Source organism: Podarcis cretensis (assembly GCF_951804945.1).
Source record: "Podarcis cretensis genome assembly, chromosome: Z".
Lineage (NCBI taxonomy): Eukaryota > Metazoa > Chordata > Lepidosauria > Squamata > Lacertidae > Podarcis > Podarcis cretensis.
The window spans coordinates 8,146,879-8,174,348 of record NC_137184.1 but is presented as its reverse complement, the minus strand read 5'-3'; the positions used below and the strand labels follow the sequence as shown (position 1 = coordinate 8,174,348).

General features: G+C 44.5%; 1 protein-coding gene across 3 annotated transcripts in view; it reads right to left on the bottom strand.

Annotated features, from left to right (window-relative positions):
- WHRN (whirlin) overlaps positions 1 to 27,470 on the bottom strand; it is a 123,340-nt gene that overhangs the window by 38,421 nt on the left and 57,449 nt on the right. For all 3 annotated transcript variants that reach the window (XM_079962017.1, XM_079962015.1, XM_079962016.1), the window contains exons 3-4: positions 22,958 to 23,083; positions 1,390 to 1,592 (exon numbers count right to left, since the gene is read on the bottom strand). In XM_079962017.1, coding sequence (XP_079818143.1) covers positions 1,390 to 1,592; positions 22,958 to 23,083 — 329 coding nt within the window. The remainder of the gene's footprint in view (positions 1 to 1,389; positions 1,593 to 22,957; positions 23,084 to 27,470) is intronic.

The window sequence follows — 27,470 nt, the reverse complement described above, 5'->3', positions numbered from 1 at the left end:
TTGGTTTAAGAATGGTTTCGGTTTAAGAACGGACTTCCAGAACAGATTAAGTTTGTAAACCGAGGTACCACTGTATTTGCATTTGAAGGTCATCACTGAAGGCTTGATCTTTCTAAAACAACCACCACAACATGCAGATGAACCAAGAAACTTACATCCTAACACCTGAACATCAAGATTTGAGAGAACAGGGCCTTTGTCCTATTAAAGAACCTGCCACAGGGCCACCCACCTACAATTAGGCAGAATGAGAACTTTCCTGTGATGGGTTTTGAGATCTTCAGGGGAGGCCCTTCTAGGGCATTTTCCCCCAGCTAGAACTCACAGGAACTCAGTTCTGGCACCTCTCAGATGGGCACCATTGCCATTATAAGAGAACAAGGGAATCGTGCGTGGTGAGTTCCACCACCTCTTTCTCTAGAAAAATAGCACTGGGTCCTTCTCTCAGTCTTGTCACCTTTCAAGCACACTTGGTGGTGCTGCCCTCAGAAGAAGACTGTCTAAAGAACATAATTAGAGCCCTTCTGGATCAGGCCAAAGGGCATCATAGCTCAGCATCAAGTTCTCCCAGTGACCAACCTATAGGACAGGGCCAACTGATGACATTTTGGTTCCTGAGACGAACCACAAAATGATGCTACCACCTCAATGGAAGAAGGGGTGAGTAAAGTCCTACATCATGAACAAGGAGAGAATAAAGATCTACATCAGGATCTGCTTCCCCTGTGGACCCTGCCACATGTGGCAGTTGCCTCATGGGTGAGATGACCCTGCTATGGGAAGCCCAAAAGCAGGAACTGAGTGCAACAGCACTTTTTCCAGTTGTGATTGCCATAGGCACGCTGCTTCCATCAGGAGAGGTAGAAAGAGGTAGAACATAAGAAGAGTCTGGCTGCTGGGTATGTCAAATGGCCTACCTAGCCCAGCACCCAGTTCTTACAGAGGCCAACCAGATGCCCCAATGGGAAGCCTACTAGCAGGACAAGAGCACTTCCCCCATCTGTGATGACCAGCAACTGGAATACAGAGGAATGTGACTTCTGATGGTGGATATAGAACATAGTCGTAGTGGCTAGTAGACTTGGATAGCTTATCCTCCATGAAGCTGTTGAATCCTATATGGTTATTTATTTATTTGATGTCATTCACAAACTGCTTCCCATAAAATATCTCAGTTAATAGTTTGGGATAAGTTTAAAGTGCCAGTTCAACCAGCTTCTTTATTTTTAATTGGGGTTGGGTGGAGTGGGTGGGCAGCTTGTTCCTTGCCTCAGGCATCAAAATGTCTTCAGCCATCTCTCTCTGCCAAGACTTTTATGAATATGGAAATTAAGAGACAGTCTTAGCAACCACAGAAGAATGGAAAAGCCTTGGTAAAAAGATACAAACCCTGCCAAGTTGACTGCCGTCTCACCAATTTGGGAACTGGTGATCCACTTGGTCTCGTCTACAGTGGTCCGAGCATGAGGCAGTCTTCCAATGTCTTTGACAGTCATTATGAGGTGACGTGAAGACTTGAGCAGCTTTACTGCCTCATCATGGGGGATGCTGAGGAAGCTGTGGCCATTCACCTCCAGAATCTGGTCCCCAACCTTTGAAGAGTGTAGAAAGAAAGAGATGATGAGTGCATAAAATGGGATTGCATCCAATGAATGGCAACCAGTGCAGGTATCTGAGCAAAGGTGTTTTAAGCTGATAGGGTCTCACTCCTGCCAGCAATTCTGCACTAACTGCAGCTCCTGGATCAAGTACAATGAAAGCACCATATAGAGCATGGTGCAGTAATCCAATCCTGTGGTAATTTAATCATGCTGATGCCTTTGTTATAGTAGCATTGCTGTGTGCCATGCCAGAGAGCTTCTCAAACTCACAAAAATTGTGTCAGACTGCCCATCACCCTTGGGGTGGGAGATCACCCACACCTCCAGGGCACTAATCAGGCCTGGAAAGCAGTTTAGTAGTGGACAGTTGGGTTGTAGGATGCAGTTCTAAGGCTGCTGCTAGGACTATAGATGGGAGCTGACTTGGATGACTTTAAAAGGTGTGCATGGGAGGTAATGATAATTTAAGTAATGCATATACTTCTTAATTCTGAAATAGGCTTCTAAGTAGTTCGCAAAGCATAAAAACCAGTTATACAAACATGAAAATATAAATATAATCATTAAAATTTGCAACAACCCCCCCCCATTAAAACTGCACTTAACACAGCAGTTGACAAGAAATTTGGATAGAGACATGAAAGGAATTTCTGTATAAACAGGTGCATTTTCAAATGCTAGCAAAATGTCAATATAGATGAGGCCTCTTATATTTCAGCAGGGATTCAGAACACCTGTGCTACCAATGGATTAACCTGGCTCTGTATTACCTCACACTGATAATCACCAGGTTGTAGCTAAAGACTAACTGGGTGTATGATCTCAGTGCTGTCAATGGGCAAACAACGGTGAGGATTCACAAAGGAATGGCCTGTCAAGGATGCCTGCATGTTATTTATCTATCTTGCGGGGTGCTGGTGGTGTTGCTGGAAACAAACTGGGGTAGGACTCTTGCCTTCATGCCCTGTTTATAGACTTCCTGGAAACATCTGGCTGAACACTGTCAGAAACAGGATGATAAAATTATGAGTTAGACTTGATGGACCCTGCTTCCAATCCAATAAGGCTCTTCTTGCATTGTTATGAAATTAAGATACATTTGCAAATGGGCTGAGGTGTGTTGGAATAAGCAATGGTTTTTAATTAATACTCACCTTACTAAGAAGAAAAAGTCACGAAAGGGTTGTGAGTTTCAAATTCTCTGTCACTGGTAATGATGGCTGTTAAAGAATACAATGCAAGCTTCTAGCCATGTCTCTCTTCCAGAGAAACTGCAACTAATCCAGAATGCGACAGCTAGACTGGTGACTGGGAGTGGCCACCGAGACCACATAACCCTGGTCTTGAAAGATCTACATTGGCTCCCAGTACATTTCCGAGCACAATTCAAAGTGTTGGTGCTGACCTTTAAAGCCCTAAACTGCCTCAGTCCAGTATACCTGAAGGAGCGTCTCCACCCCCATCGTTCTTCCCGGATGCTGAGGTCCAGCGCCGAGGGCCTTCTGGTGGTTCCCTCACTGTGAGAAGTGAGGTTACATGGAACCAGGCAGAGGGCCTTCTTGGTAGTGGCGCCTGGCTTGTGAAATGCCCTCCCATCAGATGTCAAAGAGAAGAACAACTACTTTTAGAAGACATCTGAAGGCAGCCCTGTTTAGCGAAGGTTTTAATGTTTAACAGACTACTGTATTTTAATACTTTGTTGGAAGCCCCCCAGAGTGGCTGGGGAAACCAAGCCCGATGGGAGGGGTATGAATAATAAATTATTATTGTTGTAGTAGTGAGTGAAAAACCTACCCTTCAAACAATGTATTCTAATGCAGATGTTCCCTGCCACTTGTCTGGAGCATGACAAAACTACTTCGAAAACCAGCTCTGTAGCCAGTTAGGAAAAAAAGAAATTGGATAGAGAGCCTATGTGGAAGGTCTCCAGGTGGGAGAGTCTCCTGCCTGAAATCCTGGAGTGTCACTGCCAGTTGGTGTAGACAATACTGAGCTAGATAGACCAATGGTCTGACTCAGTATTATTGGTCAGGCATCTGCTTTGCATGCAGAAGGTTCCAGGTCCAATCCCCATTTCTAGATAAGGCTGGGAGAAACTTCTGCCTGAAACTCTGCCAGCCAGTGTAGACAGTAATGAGCTAGATGGACCAATGGTTTTCACTCAGTATAAGGCCATTTCCTGCATTCTTAAATCTGTTGGAGGCTTTCAGTAGCTCTCTTTGAAACCTCCTTCACTGCCTCCTTATGTCTTGCAATCTGCGCCTCAAGCGAAAACAAGTTCTCTTTGCCAGGATTGATAGTCCTCCTGACTGGCTTGGACTACCGGCCTCAACATTCCTCTGTACCTCTTCCCAAATTAAAATGGCTTAATGCTTCCATTGCCAAGGCTGTGGTGCTTCTGCAGCAGTCGGAGAGATGCCACTTGGAGGCTATGAGGCCTTCTGTGGTCCAAGCTGCCTGTCCTGGCCACAGAGATGGTTAGTGCTTATTTATTTATTTTGCCTGCAAGGAGATATCCACTTGGAGGGTAGTCCTGAGAAGCTTAATCTTCTGGCAGTCAGCGATGGCTGCTGCTCATGGGGACCAGAAGGTGGAAATCATGGAGATCCACAGTAGGTGGAGCCAGAGTCAGTGACAGGCAGATCCAGAACCAATGAGAGATGGAGTCAGTTAATTCTAGCTTTGTCCCCATCCTTCTCTCTCCTGAGTTCTACAAAGGGCAGCAGTGAGACTTGGGGCTTGTCCAAGCTTTGTTCTTTCTGGTTTTCCACATGTCTCATGTTTTCTAGGCAGGGTTCCAAGGGCTCCAAGTGCCTTTGCCCTGCCACTTACACCAGGAAAACACTCACTTTACTGCTGTCACAGAAAACCTGATAGCTGTTTGTTCTGACTTAGCACTAAACTGTGGGTTTTCCTGGGTGAAAGCAGTGGGGCAAACAGAAGTGGATGAGCCATAAGGAGAAGGAGGAAGCTGATAGGCAGGGACATCCACTAAGTGAGAAAGCGGGTAGTGTGTGTTAGCTGAGACCAGGCTGAAGCTAGTGAGGCTGTGTCTTATTTGCCCTAGTGGACCAACCCCCACTACTCATTGCATTTTGTTATCACCAGGGAGAAGGGCTTGTGGTGCTTGTAAGAAGGCCGGCAGGTGGGGAGAAGTTGAAGGCACATTCAGACTTGGGGAATATTGCATTAGTTTTCACTACTGCAATGCTGGTATATCTATCCCATTTCCTAACACTTGCTTGACCAACTACATTGTTTCTGTGGCACCCCTGTGGGGCTCAGGAGCCCTGTTATGTCACTCCTTGCCTGCAGAGCTGGCAGCCTCGCACCCTTTTTTGGAACACCCTCCCTTGTGGAGTGCTCCCTCAGCCTCCTCTCCCCTCTCCTTGGGAGTCCTTCAGACAGCTGCTCTGAGCTGCCCCTCCTGCCCCAAAGAGAGGTGCCTTCTTACACTGCCCCACAGGAGCCTGGGAAGCACTGCCTGGCCAGCCCCAGAGGCACTATTCACCTGCAGGGCTTGTAGCCAGGGCAGCTGCTGCAACAAACAGCTGTTCAAGCCTTTTGGAAGCAGAGACATGAGGGCATCAGAGGAGGGAAGGAAGCAAAGAGGGCCAGAAGCCAGAATTGTCCATAGCACCCCTGACAATTATTCAAGGCACCCCAGGGTGCCACAGCACACTGGTTGAAAACCACTGCATTATGGAACTGTGGATTTTTGATCAATAAACTGGCTTGTCACACTAAATTTCATTCACACCAGTTGGCACGGCATGACACAGGAACTAACATCACTGGACAGCATGACTACTCCCCCATCCTTTCCACAAATTCCTGCTTCTGTTCTCCCATGATCCTGCTATGAAAACTACAGGAACTGTAAACAGGCATCGGTGTGCAGTGAGTGAACTAGGAGACTAGGCTCATCCCCTAAGTGTTCCCCTGGCACCTCCTTCTCAAAGCCCGGGAAGCTTCTACCCGACTTAGGGAGGGAGGTGTGGTGCTCATGCATGCAGTGTCTGGACATTGCAACATCACATTCACATCACTCCTCCAATTGACCTTGCAAGCTGGCGCCTCTGGCCCTTACTAATCTCCAAAAAAATTCACTGTACACCACTGACACTTCTAGTATATTCCGCTAGATTTCCAGAAGTGGCTTTGACATAATGTGAAAGCTCAAATATAATTCTCTGGTGGTCCTTTGGAGAATTCTTCTCGCGCCCTCTCAAATGGAAACAAGGTTTTCAGACTGCAGTGAGTTCACACAGCCAAATCAGAGAGGCAGGTTGGGCTTTGATTAGACTCCAGTGGAAGTCCAGAACAGCACAGTCACTGTCTCAATAAAGCTGCTGGCACAATTCGTGGCTCTCCAGCGGCTTGCAGTAACAGCCCACTGCTTTCTCCCGCCTCCAGCCTACATTCGGGGGCTTTGTGCATTGCTACTGCCTCTCAATGCAATTTGACCTCCAACTCAAACTGCACATTAAGTGGATTTCTCTGATTGTTCCACTTTTCTATTTTTTTTTTAACCATAGAAACCTTGAACAGGCTGAGTTTGAGGAAAAATTAGGGTGAGTGAGTGGGAGGGAGGAAGCCTGCTTAACTCTTTCACCACCTTTTGCAGCTCATGATCTGCTTTTTTCACTATCGTGGCCTGATTTTTTCACTACCACCTGCCTCTGGTTGGTGAAACAGAAATTTGGAGAGGGTGCTTTTGAGCTGCAAGATGGCAAGGGGGGGAGGAGAGTTTAAACCACCCTTCTCATCATCCAATCTCTAATTTTGCTCTGATAACAATGTGTTCCAGGTTGATTTGGGAAAACCAAAATAGAAAAGAATCACAGCACTCCACTTAACCTGTAGTTTAAATCTGTGAGTTGTGTCTACAGACAGAACTTTTGAATGAGAGCTACCTGTGACTCCTGTCTATGATGGCCAACCAACATCTTAAGTTACTTAAAATGCAGTGACTCAACTCATAGATGCCATTGACCCATACTTCTATCCAGACTATACTAGGGCAGCCACTGTAGTTGGGAGCTGAGCTTTGCTCCTATCATGAACCGGCTGGACACAGAGGAATGGTGAGAGACACCAGCTGGAGAACCCCCAAGGGAAGAAGGCTCAGAGCCCAGGGATTGGTGGTGGAATGATGATGAGTGGTTAGCTGAAGAGGTGATAGGGTTTAGTAAGCAGGGAGAATCTGTGACAGAGAGAGGTCCCAAACTGGAAGCAGAGGCAGGAGCTGGAGGGGAGGGAGGCCAAAAGACAGAGATAAGTCAGGCTGGTGAAGAAGCCAGAGGGTCTCCCCCTCCTGCTGTGACAAACTTCCCTCCCCACTGGTCTCTGAGGACCATGAGATGTATGAAGCAGAAGGAGACAAGAGAGGCACATCAGCATAGTCTCAGATTGCTTGGGAATGATCCGGGGGAGGAGGAGACTTAGGAAGGAGTCTAGGAAGGCAGGGAGTTTCAGTCTCCACAACTGCTTCACAGGGGCAAGACCTGCCAAGAAGAGTTGCTATGCTTATTACACCTTGCACTCCTGAGCAGACCTTGTTTCTTCTAATGAAGAGTAAACTTCACTTACTCAGTGTGATTTAGTGCTGGCTTGCTCCTGACACATCCTACTCAAAAGTGGCAGTGCTCTGGAACTTCTGAGGAGTTCTTACAAGCTCCTGGGGGGCCCTGGCAGTGTCCAGCTTAGCTGAGTGTTGATGCCAGGTCTGCTGGCCACCACAGTATATTGTGGAAGGGAGTTCTCAAAGTTCATTCTCTATCACATTCAGCTCTTCTTCTTTGCATCTCTTGAATCTCCTTGTTTCATCACTGAATGCTCCAAACTTTTAACATTATAATGAAAAAGGAAAGGGGGGCACGACCCAAAGAATCTATCTCCATTTTCTTTGTGTCATGTTTTATTTATTCCCTTGTGATACATACAGAGAGGAAAAACGAAGATGCAAGTGTTCTTTGAGAGGCCTGGCTCTTGGCAGAGTAACATACTGGACAAGAAAGTAGAGGGATTGGATTTAATTCTCATTATTCATTCAGATCACAATGCTTGGCTTGATTTTTTTTTTATTTCTTGGTTCTGAATTTAGAGGAATGGAAGATGGAGCAGACACATGGGCATAGCCAGGGGGGCAGCTGCCCTCCTAGATCAAGTAAAACAATAGAAATACGCATTGCTTCTGCCCCCCTAACAAAAGTTCTGTCCCCTAACAAAATCCTGGCTATGGCCATGAGCAGACAGCAGGCAAATTTCTGCAAGGGCTCCCAGGCATAATGACTCTGGCTTCCCTCTTAACATCACAACAGCTCCTAAATGCCCTTTGATAATCTTCCGGCTTCTCTATCAAAGGCAACACATTGAGCCCAAAGACCTCTTGCTGTTTGTCACAGGCTTCTTTTGTTCAAGGAGAGGAGTGACAGCCCAAACCTTTCAGCCTCCTCTACTCTTTTCCTCAGTCAATTGGACCATAAATCATCTGCCAAAGCTGAGCAAGAGCCAGTCTATCATTGCAGGGGACAGGAGTCAGGCTGCCATTTCAAAACAAACCAAGTTTGGATTTGCAAAGAGAAAGACGGCTCATCCATACTTCCACTTGACCCTCTGTTTTCCTCCTGGGAAAACTTGCTACTTATCGCTGAATTGAAACAAACGTCAAACAGTTTTTCTGCAGATTGATTTTGTTCTGATTCAGCAGCAATTCAGTGTTTTTTCCCCCCTGGGGAAAATGGCAGAACAAATGAAGAACCACTCAGACCCATCCCTAGAAAGCATCAGACAAGCAGAAAGCCACTTGGACTCATGCTTCCTAGGCATGAGTCAAGTGGAAGTGTGGAGAAGCCCAGAGCGAGAAAGGCTAAACTCCATCCCTCTGTTTTCCTCTCCTCCCAGCAATGTTATATAGAAGTGGGGTCCTACAACAAAATTATTGGGATGACTAGGTCCATTACCTGTTCAAAAGCTTTTGTGTTGTCTAGGGACATAGCCAGCTGCCTTAAACTGAGGCAGATCATTAGTCCATATAGCTCAATATTCTCTGCACTGGGTGGTAGCATTTCTCCAGGGTTTCAAGCAGGAAGCCTCTCTCAGCCCTTCCTGGAGATGCTGGAGATCAAACCTAGGACCTTCTGAGTGTGAAACAGATGATTCACTGCTGATGTGGAAATGTGGAGAAATGTGAATTTAAGATAGGAAAAATGAGAAGCTGAGTGTAATTGGATTTGCACTCTGGAATTTAAGAAAGCTGATTTCAAAAAGCCTAAGGAGCCACTGGGTGAGATCCCATGGTGAGAAATACTCAAATAGAAGGGAGTCCAAGATAAATGGGAGTTTCTTATTGAAGGCCCAAATGCAGACAATTCCAACAAAAATGAAAAGTAGAAGGCATCTAAAGAAATCAGTGTGGCTGCATAAGGAGCTTACAGATGAGCTGGGATTTAGGAAGGCCATGTATAACTAATGGAAGAAAGGGGAAATAAGAAAAGAGGAGTATACATGAGTAGCCAACAGGTGGAAGGAGAAGGTCAGGTGGGCCAAACAATAAAAAAAGGTTTCTTCAGCTATGTTCGAAGAAAGAGGACGAACAAGCAAGTAGTATATTATCTGCATGGAGAAGATGGAGAAATGCTATTGGGTGACAGAGAGAAAGCAGAACTGCTCAACACCTACTTTGCCTCTGTCTTCATTCAAAAGAAAAGAAGTGCCCAATCTGGTGATAACTTAATAACTGATATAAGGAGGGAGCTGCAGGTCAAGATAGGAAAAGAGGTGGTAGGGGAACACCTAGCTAGTTTACATGAATTCAGATCTCCAGGCTGGAGGCCAGTCTTCTGGACACCGATACTATGAAAAGTCCTTAAACAGATAATTAAACAGTCAGTTTGTGAGCACTCAAAAAAGGATGCTGTGATTACTAAGACTCAGCATGGGTTTCTCAAAAACAGGTTATGCCAGATAGATTTCATTTCTTTTCTTTTTCTTTTTTTTGATGGAATTACAAGCATGGTGGATCAGGGGAATGCTGCGGACATAGTGTATCTTGAATTCAGTAATGCTTTTGACAAAGTCCCCCATGATATTCTTGTGGAGAAGTTAGTTAAATATGGGCTGGACCAGGTAACTGTTAGGAGGATTTGTAGCTGGTTGACTAAATGAACCCAAAGAGTGCTCCCTAATGGCTCATCGGATTTGCAGATGACACCAAACTGGGAGTGGTAGCCAATGCCACAGAAGACAGAATCAGGATTCAATATGACCTTAACAGATTGGAAAACTGGGCCCAAGTTAACACAATGAATTTCAGTAGGGACAAATGTCTAGTTCTACACTTAGGCAGGAAGACCCAGCTGCACAAATATGATGGGAAACACTTGGAACACCAGTAGTACATGTGGAAAGGATCTAGGAGTCTTAGTAGACCACAAGCTTAACAAGAGTCAATAGTGTGTTGTTGTTGTTTAGTCATTTAGTCATGTCCGACTCTTCGTGACCCCATGGACCAGAGCACGCCAGGCACTCCTGTCTTCCACTGCCTCCCGCAGTTTGGTTAGACTCATGTTTGTGGCTTCGAGAACACTGTCCAACCATCTTGTCCTCTGTCGTCCCCTTCTTCTTGTGCAATAGTGTGATGCAGCAGCAGCAAAAAAAGCTGATGCTATTCTAGGCTGTATCAACAGAAGTCTAGTGTCAATCAAAGACAGTAATAGTCCCACTCTATTCTGCCTTGGTCAGACCACACTTGGAATACTGCGTCTAGTTCTGGGCACCACAATTTAAGAAGAATATTGACAGGCTGGAATGTGTGCAGAGGATGGTGACCAAGATGATCAAGGATCTGGGAACCAAGCCTTATGAGGAATGGTTGAGGGAACTGGGTATGTTGAGTCTGAGGAAGAGGAGACAGAGAGGAGATATGATAGGCATCTTCAAATACCTTAAGGGCTGTCACATGGAAGATGGAAAAAGCTTGTTTCTTCCTGCTCAAGAGGGTAGGACTCAAATCAATGGATTCAAGTTACAAGAAAGAGATTCCGACTAAATATCAGGAAGAACTTTCTGACAGTAAGACCTGTTTGAAAGAGGAAGAGACTCCCACAAGAGGTGCTGGAAGTTCCTTCCTTGGAGGTTTTAAGGCAAACATTGGATGACCATCTGTCAGGGATTCTTTAGCTCAGATTCCTTCATAGCAGGGGGTTGGACTAGACGACCCTTGGGTTTCCTTACAATTCTACGATTCTATGATTCTATGACAGATTTTCCCATCCCAACTAGCTAGTAATTCTATTTATGAAGTTCTCCTCCTCCTTCTCCATTTTCCCAATATGACATTGCTCGCTTCCAGCCTCTGTTTTGGGGCTCCACTAAATTCTGTGCACATTCCCATTCCTTCACTCATCATTTGTTATTTCATTCTTGGCTTATAAATAACATCCTTGCTATAAAAATGTCTCCATATTAGCCACAGGCTCCAGTATTAAAAGAAGAGTGGGGAAACGTACTGTGATATATCTTATTTAATGCTTTGATTTTTGAGCGGAACGATCTGTTACTTTAAATAACTCTGCTTTTAAGGTTTAGATGCTTGGTGGGATTTTTATTTGTTTACAGTGTCCCACAATCCACTTGAAAAGATTAGATACTCCATACTTTTTTTTATCTTCATTTCACCTCATCCGTCATGTTTTCCTTGATGCCCAACTTTAAAGGTCATCGGCAGATTCTTCTTAAGCTGTTATCAACCTGCCAAGCAGTTCAAAGAGGTGATTGAGTCTACAATACTATATTCATTTTCTTGGGGTCTATGTGTTAATTTAATGGGAATTTAATTTAATTTAATTTAATGGTACTTACTTTTGAGTATGCATGTACAGTGTCCCATGAAACTATGTGGGCATCTGCAGTTATTCATGAGAGGTGACCAGCCTTCAGAAACCAGTTGGGAACACAAGAGAACTCAATTAAAGCTAAGGTCCATCTACTCTCACAGTGGCCAACCAGATGCCTCTGAGAGCAAGACCTGAGTGTAAGAGCACTCTCCCCACCAGTGATTCTGAACCGTTATTCAAAGGCATACTGCCTGCAACAGTAGATGGAGAACAGAGCTGTTCTAGCTAGTAGCCCTTGGCAGCCATGTCCTCCCTGAATTGTCTAATCCTCTCTTAAAAGTCATTTAAGTTGATGGCAATTACTCCTTTTTATGTGAGCAAATTCAAGCCAACGTCAGTCAGCGTATATCAGGGATAGCGAGCTCCCATGGGTTAAGCTGCTGATCTGATCAACATCAATGCCAATGCACTAACTTTCGCTGGATTCCAATCAAGGTTCAGTTTTGTCCCCCAGCAAGCATGGTCAACGGCCAGGGAAAAGCAGAGGTGTAGCCCAACAACATCTGAAGTGTGCAATGTTGTCTAGCCATGGTGTAAACAATGCTGGGCCAGATGAGCCAGTGCTTTGACTGGGTATAAGACAATTTGCTATGTTCCTTACTATACCTATTTCATATACTCCAAGCTTGCAGCTGTAAGCTGTATGTACTCAAGTACAAGAAAGGAGAGTCCAACTAAACATTGAAAGCTGCTTGACAGTGGAATGGACCACCTAGGAAGGTGGTAAGTTCTCCTTCTTTGGAAGTTTTTAAACAGAGGTTGGGTGACCATTTCCCAGGGATTCTTTAGCTAGGATTCCTGCATTGCTGCAGGGGGGGGGGTGGATGAGATGACCACTGGGGTTCCTTCTAACACTACAGTTCTAGGATTCTAAGTACATATTAGGATATTTGGATGATCAGGGGTGAAACACATTGTTGGTTGGCTAGCTCTGGGCTGGAGGAAACAGAAGGCATAACACATTTAGAAAAGGGTTTCACATTCAAAGAGCTTGAGATAATACTGCCACAGGCATTTCTTCACTGGAAGAGCCTCTTCAGCATGGCTTTCATTTTTGCAATCTGTGGCCCAGTTGCCCAAAGTGATGAATGCATGAGAGGGAAAGGGAGGAGGAGGAAGGGGAAGGAGAGAACTTCCAGTGCTTTGAGGCATGAAATAGAAACAGCATTGCTATTGGCAACCGCTAATGCACACCTTTGAAAGACCACTTCAGTTGATAGAAACAGTTCATGGCCACCAGATAATATGAATTTTACGACCGTATTTTGCAGGACTGATTCTCTGGATTGTAAAATGGTGTAATGCAGCCATAAGGCAGCCGTGAACACCAGGTGCTGAAAATCCCATCAGGGTTGGTCCCAAGGTCTGCCCCCACCCCCAGTATTGCAGGTTTCCACAGCAGTAGCTTCCTAGCACTGCTTTCTGGAGCTGGCTCTCCAGGTGTCAGGGACTGGGCAGAGGAGGAATGGTGGAGACAGCCTCCCCATCCTGACCCTTCCAGGGAGGGGGAATAAGAAGACAGTGTAGATTTACAACAGGGGTTTGAGGGAGGTCACAGCCCAGAGGCAGATGAGGGGAAAAGCTGGTAAATGCAGTCGTACCTCCGTTTACATAACCCTCTGGTTACGTAAACTTCAGGATGCGCGCATGGAAAACTTGGAAGTATTTCACTGGGTTTCGCTGTGCAGGCATGCACAGAAGCGGTCTGCACATGTGCAGAAGTGGTCCTCAGGTTGCAGAAACCTTGGGATCCGACCGCACCTCCGGAATGGATCCTGTCAGCAACTGGAGGTACCACTGTAATGGGAAAGGAGTAGCAGGCAAAGTCAAAGTAGCAGCTGGCTGATGCAAGGAGCTCAAAGACAGAGGGCACATAGCAGCACTCATAGAAGTGATGAATGAGGAAGTGGAAGAGACGGGGGTGGGGGTTTTCACTTGGGACAATGCCATTATCCAAGAGGCTGGGTTCTATAGCCTCTCTCTGTAAAGCTTGAAATAAAAAAAGGACTGTTGTAAGCTTTTCCTTGTCTTTATACTTTCCTGGGCAACCAGCAGCCGCTGACAGCACCCTGACATCAGGTGGGAATTGAACAATTGCAATGTAATGCTGCCAACCCACAACCCAGACACTATCTCCAGGAAGATACCATGGTTGATGCTACAGGTTGGTGACCAAAGCAGTTTCTCTGCCAAAATGGGGTCTAAATCCTGATAGGAAAAGAATTCAGAAAAATTGTCATTCAAGACTGCCAGCTCCAGATCACCTGGTCCAGAACATTGCCCAGGAAGGGAAAACGTGGCATCAATCTATACAAACTGGGCTATTATATGCAAATTTTGTGGAAATTAGTGTCCTTTGGGGGGGGGTGATATCAAAACTGTCAACTTACAGATTTGAAAATAAGGGACCAGCAGCCTTGAAAATAAGGGACCAGCAGCCAAAATAAGGGACCTGCAGCCTCACCTGTTCCAGGCACTCCAGTCTTCCTGTCCTCCTGCAGTCTGGTCAAACTCATGCTGGTAGCTTCGAGAACACTGTCCAGCCAACTTTGTAACCAGAGGTTCAACTGAATAGAATCTGAATCACATGCACCACAAGGCCTATGCAGCCTCAACTTAAGATGGCTCCCCGGCCTGGCTTTGCACTGCAAAGTTTGCAGCAGCACGTGCAACAAAATGGCATCCAGCATTCAAAACTCTCCTCAGCTTGCATTAACTAGCCACACACAAGGCATGCAAGCTCCACCCCCCCCCCAGTCGTTCTTAGACTCCTTATTGGGTGAGCAACACAGCCAAGCAACACAGTTGGAGCCTCCCTCCTCCCTGGCCGGCAGGGAGGGAGGGAAAGCAGCTGCTTCCTTTGAAATTTAAGGGACATCATTTAAGGGACATTTAAGGGACATCCATCAATAAGGGACAGCAGCGGGACATGGCACTGGAATAAGGGACTGTCCCTTCAAATAAGGGACACTTGACAGCTATGGGTGATATGTAATTAACCCCCATATTAGTAGGGCTGGATAACATAAGCAAAAAGGTTATTTAAGAGGAATAAACCAGATGAGGTGTAGGGTTGGGAGAAAAGAAATGATTCAGCCTGCATTTTAAATGCGAATCTACCTAATTTGTGTTTCTAAAACAATATGAAATACAGCCACCCTTCAACATTTGCAGTTCCCAAAATTTTGCAATTCAGCCAAGTGACATATACCAAAAAGCATCAACCGGGGCAAAGTGTGCATGAAAAAATGCACATTAATGAAAAATAATACCATGCATTTTATTAAGGAAAATATATGCATATTAGGCAAAACTGCATGCAAATATTTGCATATTAGGATAAATCACTACTAAATCCAGTGCTTTTTTTTCCCTTATAAAATGTTTAGGGGTACTCTCATTTTGGCTGCTCCACCTTGCCCCCTTCCTCCCCCCCAACCCTCAGACGAGGGAGTTGAAGCGGCGGCAGCAGCGGCGCTGAGAGGACAAGAAGGCCCATGGCAGGTTCAGCTTGAGCGAGGAGGGGCGAGCACTGGCTGGCTGGCTCTAGCCCAGCAAGTGGAGGAGGAAGAGCAGCACCGTCACCCCCACTGCAGCCGCCCCAGACTCCCCTCCCAGGGCACTGGCATGGAGAATGACAGAGCTCTAGTCAGTACTGCTACTGCAGAGACAGCTGGCATGTCGGTCTGGCAGTCTGTCATGGCAACACAAAATGTTTAGGGGTATGCATACCCCTACGTCCCCCCAGAAAAAAATCACTGACTAAAAAATCACTGACTGATTTTCACGAGGACTTCTTTTAAAAAATAGATAAATAAATTGCAATCTAATGTGGAAATGTGAAGAAGTGGGGAAAGGAGAAATGGAGAGTAATAAAAATTGACAGATTTGTCCATCCCTAATGACAACAGAAAAACATAAGAAGAAACTGGCTGCTGTTTGAGGTCAATGGCCCACCTCCTTCTCACACTGGCCAACCAACTGGCCTGTAGGAAAGTGGCAGGCAGATTTTTTTAATTTAACTGGAACAACTTGGGTAGGATGGGTGGGAAGGGAATCGAGATTGGGACCCTCTCTTGGCACCAAGCTTGATGATCCCTCCTACCCTCTGGCTTGTTTTTCCACTCCCGGCTTGCTCTTTTGGAGGATGAGGCTGTTGACAGATACTGTCCACAATGTTCTACCTTCACTGTCAGATGAGGTATGCATCTGAATGCCAATTATTGGTTATCACAGGTGGGCAGACTGCTGTTGCTCTCCTGTCCAGCTTCCTAGAGGCATCTGGTAGGCCACTGTGAGAACAGAATGCTGGACTAGATGGGCCACTGACCCAAAATCCAGCACGGCTCTACACACTTGATCTTAGCCAAAAGGCCGAGAAGCGGCTCTTTATAATGTTTTTATGCTCTCTTTGGTCCTGCCTCCTGGATTTTCCCCACAGCTTTTGGCTCCTGGCTCACCACAGACTGCTACGTATGGCAAAACCATGACCAGATTGGACCCATTACATAAGGAAGACAGGGAGATAAGACACAGGAGCAGGCACAAAGACAAACACCGTACTGCTGTTGCCTCTGCTTCCAAACATCTGATTACCAGTTTCCTAATGATGATGAAGTCCCAAGAGAAGACTCCACAAATAATTACCCAAATCTCTCTCTTTCCTCTCACATACCATCAACATATTGACAGCTGGCACAGGCGATCAAAGGAATCTTTGAATTAAATGGGTAATGATCAGACATCTTAAGGGCCTCATCAAAGCAGCAAGCAATCCATTTTGGCGTACTTTGCCCTGCTTCTAAAACAAGGCAATTCCAGATAAGTATTTTTCACAGCAGCGGTAAAATGATGGTGGTCAGGAAAAAGGCAAGGAGAAATCCCATGAAAGAATTTTACTGCAATGCTGTCCACCGCCGCCTGTGTCTCAAGTATTACATTGCTGGTGACAGCCACAAAAGAACTGCTTAAGGACAAAGAAAGAAAGAGGGAGCCCCACCCCTGAGAAAACATTGAAGAATTTATCCACCCCTTAAAGCAGGCATCCCCAACCTTTGGCCCTCCAGATGTTTTGGACTACAATTCCCATCATCCCTGACCACTGGTCACGTTAACTAGGGATCATGGGAGTTGTAGGCCAAAACATCTGGTGGGCTGCAGGTTGGGGATGCAGGCAATGAAATGCTTTTTTCCCCCTGCCCCGATTTCTTTCCCCACAAAGCGCATGAATTTTGTGATTCCCACAAGAGGTAGTGATAGCCATCAAGCTGGATGGGTTTAAAAGCAGATGTGATGAATATAAGGGAGGAGAAAGCAATCAATGGCTGGTAGCTATTATGGTTGTGCTCTTCCTCCATTGCTGGAAGGCAGCAATGCTTCTGAATATCAGTTGCTGGGAATTTCAGGTTGGGAGAAACTCCCCAGAGGCATTTGGCTGGCTACTGTGAGAAGTGGATGTTGAACTAGATGGCATTTGGCATGATCCAGCACAGGATCAGTACAGGATTTTAGAATCCTAGAATTGTAGTGTTGGCAGGTACCCCCAAGAGTCATCTCCCCCAACCCCCTGAAATGCTCTCCTTGTGCTTTTGGTGCAATTTTCCCACAGCTTAGTTCAAGACAAACAAGGCAGCTATGCAGTCTTGTTGGTCATGCACACACACACACACCTGGGATCCTCATTAGATTTGGATCTGCACCAGATTATGACTCCATGCTCTGGAGTGACATTAACCAGTGTGCAATGTCATAAAATGCCTCGTGGTGATTAATAATGCACCATTGAGCCAGCCTGTGCGGTGCCACCTTGGTTTCTAATGATCTGCTCAGACCCTGTGATCCACTTTCATTCAGAAAGGGAACACCTCTGTGCAGCTGTTTCCATCATACTTCCCTAAGGCCCAAAGGCATGCAGGTCTGTCAGGAGGGAGGGGATATTTTAAGAGCTCAGTCTGCAGTTGCTTCTGGATTGTCACATTGTGGGAGGGATTCACTTGCATACCAGCAAATTTAGATTTGCACAGTTAAAGCAATCAGAGTGATCTTATGCTCTTTTGCAATGAACGCACTTTTGAAAAACTGGACCTTTTTCAGTAAGAAAAGTGACAGGGAAATTGACTAGAAAGTGTGAGATAGGGAGGGGGGCAGAAAACCAGTTCAATTTGCATTTAAAGGTGAACATACTCAATTTTGCTTCCTAAAATATTATGCAAAACTAAACACAGCCATCCTTTGAATTCCACACCTCTCCACGTCTTGCAAAGCAATGTAGTACATACAAAAATTGATTTACTAGGATAAAGTGTGATACAAAAAATGCATCACATTTGCTTAGCTAGAACATGTTCTTGAACTCTGACAATGTTTTTTGCTTGCCGGAATGGAGGATAGAGGTGTATGAGTGCACACATCTACTGTATAAAGGTAAAATTCACATCCATTGCTCTGTCCATCACAAGTATGTGGCCCCTTGAATGTTGCCCAGAAGGGAATATGGCTCCTTGTACTAGAAGAATGTTGCTGTTGACCATCACAGACAAAATTAGGCCTTTGTTTGTGTGAAGTGATGGTGGATGCCAAGAATGCTGGTTACCACCCGAAGTGGCAGCTGAGGTCATGCTCTTGAACACATTCCTCTGTTTTCCAGCAGAGGAAATGAATGTGGAACATATTCCTGTATGGGCAAAACCCCCATACATATCACAATGGAGGACAGCATAGAAGACATTCCAGAAGAAGCAGCTCCAATGCCCAAAGCAACCCATAATATTTGCCTAGCAAACAAAAACAGCACATCCTAAATATCCTGTAGGCAGAAAGTGGAAGTGTGAAAAGAAAAAGAAAAGCATATCACAGGAATTAGGCTTGGAGGATGGCCTCTAATTATCTCCTCCTTTTGGAAATGGAGATGAAAGGACAGATGGGGCGATAATGATACGTATTATGGTCAGCTGAAGTTATAAAATAGCTTGTTCACAGAAGGTTGTATTTGCACCAAGCCTGCACTTATTGTTTTATGACTCTTGCTTGAGCATTATGGTGCCTGCATCTAATAGTTTGGCATTTTATGAAAAAGCAAGGGGGGGGGGGAGAAACCAGAGATCTGAGTGAATTGGGAAGAAAATAAGCAATTTCCTCCCAGGCAGCTGAAGGAGTATGGAGGTCAGATAGCTGTTGCAAGGGGAAAAAACCCAGAAAATCATTGGTAAAATGGATATCTCACCACCCACTTCAACCTAGGTTCCTACTTTTTCTCCCAATAATCAAATTTGGAATTATGATAAATGGAGCACAGGATACAGCTTCCTGTTTCCGGTACGCCAGGAATGGGGTCACTCCTAACACTGTGGGAGAGAGACAGATGCAGATAATCAGATCATGATGGGGGAATTTCATTATCTGCATTCCTCTTTGGTTGGAAGAGGAACCAGGCTTTCATCCGCAGTTTGCCTAGCAGTTTTCCTTCCTATGGAAATATACAGATGGGAGCAGACATACTCCTGCTTTAAGTCATTTACATACTATTTACTACAAAGCTGGTGACAAAATGTCTGATTGCCGGAATGACCTCCGAGCATTGAACCACTGGTATATCACAAGTGGACTTTTTATTATTGCTTTTGAAATTGTTTAAGATAAAACCTATTTTGGAAAGAAACTACCTTTTTATGGACGTTTATTGTTTGTTTACAGATAGTTGCCTTGGTGATATTATCAATCGCCTTTAAGTTCAAACTGAATCAAATTTCTCCCTCATCCCTGCAAAGTGAGCTTGTTTGAATTTAAGGAAGAAGCATTGCAGTGATGCAACATTGGGAAGAAAGTATGGGCGAACAAATGCCCCCATTTCCATTCCTTCTATTTTTGATGCTCAAGTGGTAGTTGCCACTGCATACATAACCAAAACAGTTGCACCCATCCAAAAGAAAATGGTATCAACAGACTTGAGGGAAACTCCTGAGGGTTTGCAAAAGTAGCACAAAAACTGGAGCAACTCAGTCAGATGGATGTGGTACAAGTAATGATGAAGAAGAAGAAAAGGAAGAAGAGCCTAGTAATGTTGCAATGTTGTAACCTATTCTGGGATCATGTGGTGGTGTGGCTGTGTGTCTAAAAAATACAATTATAAATGAATGCAGCACAATGAGGAGTAAGAATGCTTAGTTGCTATGGAATGCTGATGGGGTGAGAGTTGGGAAGGATTAAAAAAACATGTTGAAGGAGCAGTGGAATAGAGAATCCTAGAAAACATACCCTCCAACATTTCTCCAATAAAAATAGGGATGTCCCATTCCATAATGATAATTTTATTATTTATGCCCTACATATCTTACCCCACTCTGGGCAGCTTCCAACATATATAAAAACATAAACAGTAAACATTTAAAAAAAACTTCCCTATACAGGATTGCCTTTAGACGGCTCAGGGGTTGGATAACTCTATACCCTCCAACATTTCTCCAATGAAAATAGGGACATCCTAAGGAAAAGTGGGACTTTCCGGGATCAAATCAGAAACCGGGACAGCTTCTCTAAAGCAGGGATGTCCCTGGAAAATAGGGACACTTGGAGGGTCTGGGAAAAGGGCATGGCTGGCTGGACCACCAAACAGAAGCACTTCACATAGTAGTGTTTTGTTACAGGACACCTTATTACATTCCATTATTCTTGGAAGAGAAATAACTCAGTGGTAGAGAATCTACTTTGCATGTAAAAGATTCCACGTTCAATCACTGACATCTCCAGGGAAGACTACTGGGAGAAAAAGCCATGTCTAAAACTCCGGCAAGTCACTGCCAGGAACTGTAGAAAGTACTGAGTTAGACTGATCAGTGATCTGACATAATACAAGGCAACCTCCTATGTTAGTACTGTACATGGATAGTATTCCATGACTTGTCTGAATTTGGAGGTCAGTGGTACAGAATCTGCTTTACATACAGATGATCCTAAATTCAATTCCTGACATTTCCAGGTAGTGTTGTGAAAGACTCCCTTTCTTAACACCCCCCCCCAAGAGCTGCTGCCAGTCAGTGTAGACAATACTGAGTCAGATGGTCTGACTCAGTATAAGATATCCTCCTTTTTTGGGTTTGCTTCTGAATTCCCATTTAACTAGAAGAATGAATTGCTCTTTCTTTCTTTCTTTCTTTCTTTCTTTCTTTCTTTCTTTCTTTCTTTCTTCTCCTTCAGTTTATCTTTTGTCCCATCCCTTAGTCAGAATAGGTGTGCATTGATAGAACATTGCCAAAAAAAATAAAACTAAAGAAATGATGTGATTTTACCTAAGATAGAATCAGGGTCCTTTTTGCATGATGTGCTATTAATGGGCACATGCTCTCATGCACATGGGTAAAGCACTGCACAGAAAGAATCTTGATACGACTGCATGCCTACCCCCATGCCTATGTACCTATGACAGCATCAAAGTCATTTTGTGCAGTGCTTTATAAATAGGCATATGCTCACATGCACATGAGTTAAAAGCTGCATGGGAAGACACCCAAGATTTCATTTTTTGTAAAGGTAAAGGGACCCCTGACCGTTAGGTCCAGTCGTGGCCAACTCTGGGGTTGTGACGCTCATATCGCTCTATAGGCCGAGGGAGCCGGTGTACAGCTTCCTGGTCATGTGGCCAGCATGACTAAGCCGCTTCTGGCGAACCAGAGCAGTGCACGGAAACGCCATTTACCTTCCCGCCGGAGTGGTACCTATTTATCTACTTGCACTGTGACGTGCTTTCAAACTGCTAGGTTGGCAGGAGCAGGGACCGAGCAACGGGAGCTCACCCCATCGCGGGAATTCGAACCGCCGACCTTCTGATCGGCAAGCCCTAGGCTCTGTGGTTTAACCCACAGTGCTAATAATATAAACAGAGGGAAAAGACACTGATGTACTCTGAAACAATCAAAAACCGTGGCCAAGTGGACAATGCAGTGTTTCTTGCAAAATGCTACCCATGATAAAGAAAACATATTCACACAACGCCCCGATGCTAAACTACAAAAATGTACACAAAAACATATTTAAAATGCACTGGTGTGGCCATCAATGTTTATGCATGATACCTTGCCAAACGGATTAGTGCAGGAGGCTTGGTTTGTTTCCATGCCACTGCAAAACACACCTGCCAGCTGCTTATGAATATGTAGCAGCCAATCCCTGCAGCAGAACTGTTGAGCTTGATTTATGCTTTACTGGTTGATTTATAGTGTGTGTGTGTGTGTGTGTGTGCGCGCGCACGCATATATATATATATATTGCTCCTATTTCTTGAAAGAGACTCCATAAGACTAACAAACAGTAATAGAAAGAAAAGAAAGCAAGCACAGTTCTTTAACTCTCCCAGTGCATTCAGATACATTTAACAATATCCTACCTGTTTAACAAATCCCAGCAGCTCAAAAGTACTATAACACTCAGCCAACTAAAGGCCTTTTTATAGAGCCACGTCTTCACTGGCCACAAGAAGCAATACACTGATGGGGTGTGATGGTCCACAAGACAAAAGGTTGTATGCCAATTGGCAGCAGCCTCACCTCCCTAGGTTGAAGGATTTGGAGCAAAGACCTAGATGATAACTGGAGCATGTGGAGAGGAATGCACCAAAGGACATACAAAGTTCCCAAGCCTTTGAGGACTTTAAAGGTTAAGGTAAAGGTAAAATGTAAGGTAAAGGACCCCTGGACAGTTAAGTCCAATCTAACTTGACTATGGATTGTGGCTTTCATCTCCACTTTCATGCCGAGGAAGCCAGTGTTTGCACACAGACAGCTTTCCAGGTCATGTGCCCAGCATGACTAAACTGATTGTGGCATAATGGGACACTGTGATGAGTACCAGAGTGCATGGAAATGCCGTTTACCTTCCCGCCGCAGCGGAACCTATTTATGTACTTGTGCTGTAAGCTTTTGAACTGCTAGGTTGGTAGGAGCTGGGACAGAGCAATGGGAGCTCACCCTGTTGCACTGACTTGAACTGCCAACCTTCCGATCAGCAAGCACAAGAGGCTCAGTGGCTTAGACCACAGCACCACCCACTCCCTGTTTTTTTACCTAAAGGTTAAGTCCAACATCCTGAATGGACTTGAACTGATCAGTGGGTCTCAGACTGATTTCCCACTGCAAAAGTGTTGCAGAATCTTTCTGTCTACTAAAATAATACTAGTTCCTGGAATCTAAGAACTGTTTTGCTGCCCAGTATTTCAAGAGAAGAGTTTGCTACTTAAAGAAGTGGGGGAGGGAAATACTCCTTTGGTTTATAGATGTCAAATAAATGGAATGATGTCATGAAGGGAATACATGAAGCTGCCCTGACAGAAGACATTTTGTCTATCTAGCTCAGTATTGACTGCACTGGCACTGACTCTTCAGAGTTGTGGGCCATTAGCTCAGGGCCAGTGGTTTGGTTTCCCATTCTTGCACCATGAGATATGCACTTTTAACCAGCTGCACTCACCTTCAAGCCAGTGCTTTCTGCTTCAGAGCCCTTGTCCACACCTGTGATGTAAATCCCAAGAGCATATTCGGCTCCTCCTCGGATCATGAGGCCAAGTGATCGCCCTTCATTCAGGACCAGATTCACCTGTGCCAAGGAAATAATGATGAGTTTTGGAGCTCTATAGGGACACACAGAAGGTTGTGTCCAACAACTACTCTGAGCAGATACATTGCATTTAATAAAGATGACAAGCTTAAGTCCACTCATTTCAGTTGGTCTACTCTGAGTAGAACTTAATTGGCTACAACCCATAGTTGTTGATATGCATGTGACCTGGACGCAGCTCTCTATTTTATTCAGTACCCAGGATTTTGCATAATATCTTGTTTGGGCAAACAAGAATAAGAGATGGCTGTGACTACAGGGTTGCGAAGGTGGGGACTCAGAACTAACAGAACACCATGTCTATTCAGAAGTCAAACTGAATTTGATGGGGCTTACTGTTAAGTACATGGGGTTAGGATTCTATCCAATTTTAGTCCTACTCAGAGTAGACCCATTGAAATTGATGGGCATGACTAACTTAGGTTCATTAATTTCAGTAGCTCAACTCTGAATAGGACTTAGTTGGATGCAACCAGTGCTTTTTTCTGGGGGGACGCAGGGATAAGCATACCCCTAAACATTTTGTGAATCTTTGTACTTTTGTTCATTTACTGTATTTATTTTCCCCGATTTGAACTATAAAATGATGATTTTCTTGAGTCAAAATGAGAGTACCCCTAAACATTTTTATTTTTAAAAAAGAAAAAAAAAGCACTGGATGCAACCCAATGTTATTTAAATACTTAAGAGTGGATTCTACTAAATTTTATTCAAAGCCTATCAGCTGATATTAATGTACATGAGTAAGTGAGGTCCATTAATTTATATAAGTCTACTCCGAGTGCAGCTTAGTTGAATACCAGCCTAATACCCTGCTTTGCAGTCCCATGATTCCTTGTTTCATATATGGCTACCCAGCCACTTTGAGCTTTGGAACTTGCACTGTTGTAAGTGCCACATGATACTCATTCCACATCAATCTTTTAGTGCGGCACCACCCATGCTTTGGTGCTCCCTGCCTATGGATATCAGGCAGGCATCTTTACAGCAATCTTTTTGGTGCCTTAAAGTTTGAAAGAAAGAGAAATGAAAATTGACAGATTTGCCCATCCCTAAAGGAGAACCAGGTAAATCATTGCTTATTGGATTTACTTCGTTTTAGGTTCTCTAGCCCTTCTTGTTCTGTAACTCTTGAAACCTTCTCCCTCCAGTCCCTTAATAAAGGTCCACAATTTGATGTGGGCCACAAACTGACCAAGTCTTCCCCTCCTACCCGTACTGCCTTGCACGTAGAAAACTGAGACAGCGGAAAGAACCACACAGGTGACCCTCAACAGCCCCTGATGGAATAAGCAACAAAGGTTGGCAGCATTAAAGGATCCTGAAGCTGCAAGGCAAAGCGGAAAGGACAATGGGAATCAAAGTGCTGGACGTCTGAATGTCACTGGCTGTCACTGGGCAAAACTGATCCAACAGGAAGAGGAAGGCAGCTGAGCAGAGAAAGAGAAAGAGATTAATTATACAGGAAGTATCTCATCTTCCTTATGTGAATGACCAGCCTCCCTACAGATTTTCCATAGGCATCTGGTTGGCTACTATGAGAACAGGGTGCTGGATTACATGAGCCCTTGGCCTCATCTGGGAGCCAGGATCTTCTCACGACTTTAGCAATGAAGAAAGATGGTTGCTTTTACATCCTGCCTTTGGGTTTGCTGAAGGCATCTGTTTGGCCGCTGTGGGAAAGAGGATGCAGGACAAGATAGACCTTTGGCCTGATCCAGCAGGGCCCTTTCTGATGTAATTAGGGTGTATTGCTATGTTATATGTGATATGGATCCTTGTGCTTTGGAAGGAAGACTAATGATTGCTCCTTTCCCTCTCTCCAGATGGTTCATAAACTTTTTATATATATATAACATTTTTTTATTGGTTTTACAAATTTTTATACATTTTAACTTTATCTATTTCAAACATTAAAATAAAAGGTTCTACTGAACCTTCGGACCTCCTTCCCTCCCTCCATGGGTTCCATATTCAAGATAAAATTTTCTGCATATTTTCCCTTTATCCATATGTTAAATATTTGTAGTTACCATACTTAATTCCACATTACAAGTGTCATTATATCCCTGCCTATGATTTTAACTGTTTACAATGGTCTTTTAAGTAAATTAAAAATTTACTCTAGTCTTTTAAGAATACTTGTTCTTCCTGGTTTCTTATCTTCCCCGTCAGTTTCACCACCCCTGCATACTCCATCAGTTTAGTCTGCCATTCTTCTTTTGTTGGTAGTTCTCCTTCCTTCCATCTCTGGGCTAGATGGTTCATAAACTTCTGTTGTGTGCACCTCCTTTTTGTAACGTAAAAACAGAAGAGGAGCCTGCTGGATCAGGCCAATGGCCCATCTAGTCCAGCACCCTGTTCTCAAACTGGCCACCCAGATGCCTGTGGCAAACCAGCAATTAGGACTTGAGCACAACAGCACTCTCCCCTCCTGAGGTTTCCAGTAACTAGTATTCAGAGCATAGTCATCATGGCTAGTAGCCTTGTCCTCCATAAATGTGTACAATCCTCAATAAAGCTTTCAGAGTTGGTGGCCATCATGGCCTCCTGTGTTAAATAGTGATGCATGAAGAAATTCTTTCTTTCTTCTATCAGTTCTGTTTCTTATATCTGTCCTATCCCGTCCTTACATTTACCTGGTTGCATCAGAGCTCTGAGAGCAAGGAATTAAACTTTAGTTATCTCTAGAGTGTGATTAATGCAACAAAGTCCTCTACTTACAGTATGAATATGAATATGCTCTGCCTCAAGCATACAGGGACTGTAAGTCCTGGTTGGAACGGAAAATGCTTTTAATTGCATTTTCAGTCAAACTAATATACCTACGGCTCTCAGGAGAAAACCCCAAGCAGATCTGATTTCTATTAGAATTCAGGCGAAGTACGGCTTCAGCATACAGAAACGTTCCCCCCTTTTAAATAATACTGCACAGCATATGCCTTATTGACAAAACGCTGCTGTAGGCTGTGAGCTCTCTGAGGAATCAGATAACTAAAGGAGTGAATTTATTTCTCTATAGACTTGGGAGCAATTATCTTGGTAAAAATAGATGGAAGAATTATGAAGTCTTTCCAGGAGGCTTGTGATTGCAGAGGCAGACACCTCTTTATTGCAAAGTTGGAGACAGGAGTGCATTAATCCCATATTAATTAGAGAGTTTAACAGCCAGTATGTAATAAAGCAGAAGTAAAGACATGGGTATGTTTGATAAAAGAGGTAATCATTTGTTTTTGAAAATGCTACTCCTATGATATTCATGGAACTGTATGCAACGATAACATTCAAGGAAAAGGATTTAATGCTTATTTGGTTGTGATAGTGGCTTAGAAGAATAGACAGGAGGGATACAGATTCCATGGAGCTGTCATCACAAGTAACGAATTATCAGGAGCTTGGAACAATGGGCAGTGGGCATTACTGCATTTTAATCTTGCCCTCTTCCCAAACAGTTCAAGCTGGTGTACACCAGTGGACCTGATCCTTATTTCCCTCTACCATGGTTCTCTTCACTGTATTTCATCCTCACATCAATGCATTTGGGTATTGTCAGGGAACTGACATCAAAGTGAGAGGCGGAGGCAGGGCTCCAGAGCGATGCCGGAGAGGGAACCAGCAGGGGGGAAGGAATTCAGCGTGACACCAATAGAGAGGAGAGGGAGATGGAGGAATCGGTGTCAGGGCTCCAAGACCCTTCAACCGAAACTAGCTGAGAGAGCGCTGGCACGCCCCTGCCTTCCCCTTACTTGCGCAGACACGTTCCGCGCAGGGAACATAGGAGGAGACTTGGGGTCAAACAGCTTTTATGCTGGAAGAGATTCAAGGAACGCCCACTGATGGATTCTGCAAGTGACTAACAGGTCACGGAGGGCGAGCTCTAACCCTAAACATGGTTGAGCAAACAAGTTAACTAAACTGAAGGCAATTTACGCACAAGTAACCCCCTCACAACCATTACAGGTATGTTAGGCAGAGAGAGAGAGAGAGAGAGAGAGAGAGAGAGAGAGAGAGAGAGGGTGGCCTAGGGTAACCCAAGGAACTTCATGGTTTGCCCAGTACCACTCCAGCTACTTCATGACAGAGGCTCCACTAGTATGCACCTGTAGCAGTTGACAACTGGCATGACCATGGGAAGCCTGGTAAGAGCAGATCTGAACCCAAATCTCCTTGTAGTGCAAGCATTGTCTCTAGAATTATGTACCTGTGGTTGACAGCAAATGGGCAGGCAAACAGAAGGCAAATATACAGGGAATCTAGCAGTGGACCCTCACACCTGGACCTTCTTGCTCTAAGCAATACATCCCACTTACTCTACCAGCAAGTACAGCACTGAATTAGACACTTTAGATTATGGGCTTAAGAGGGG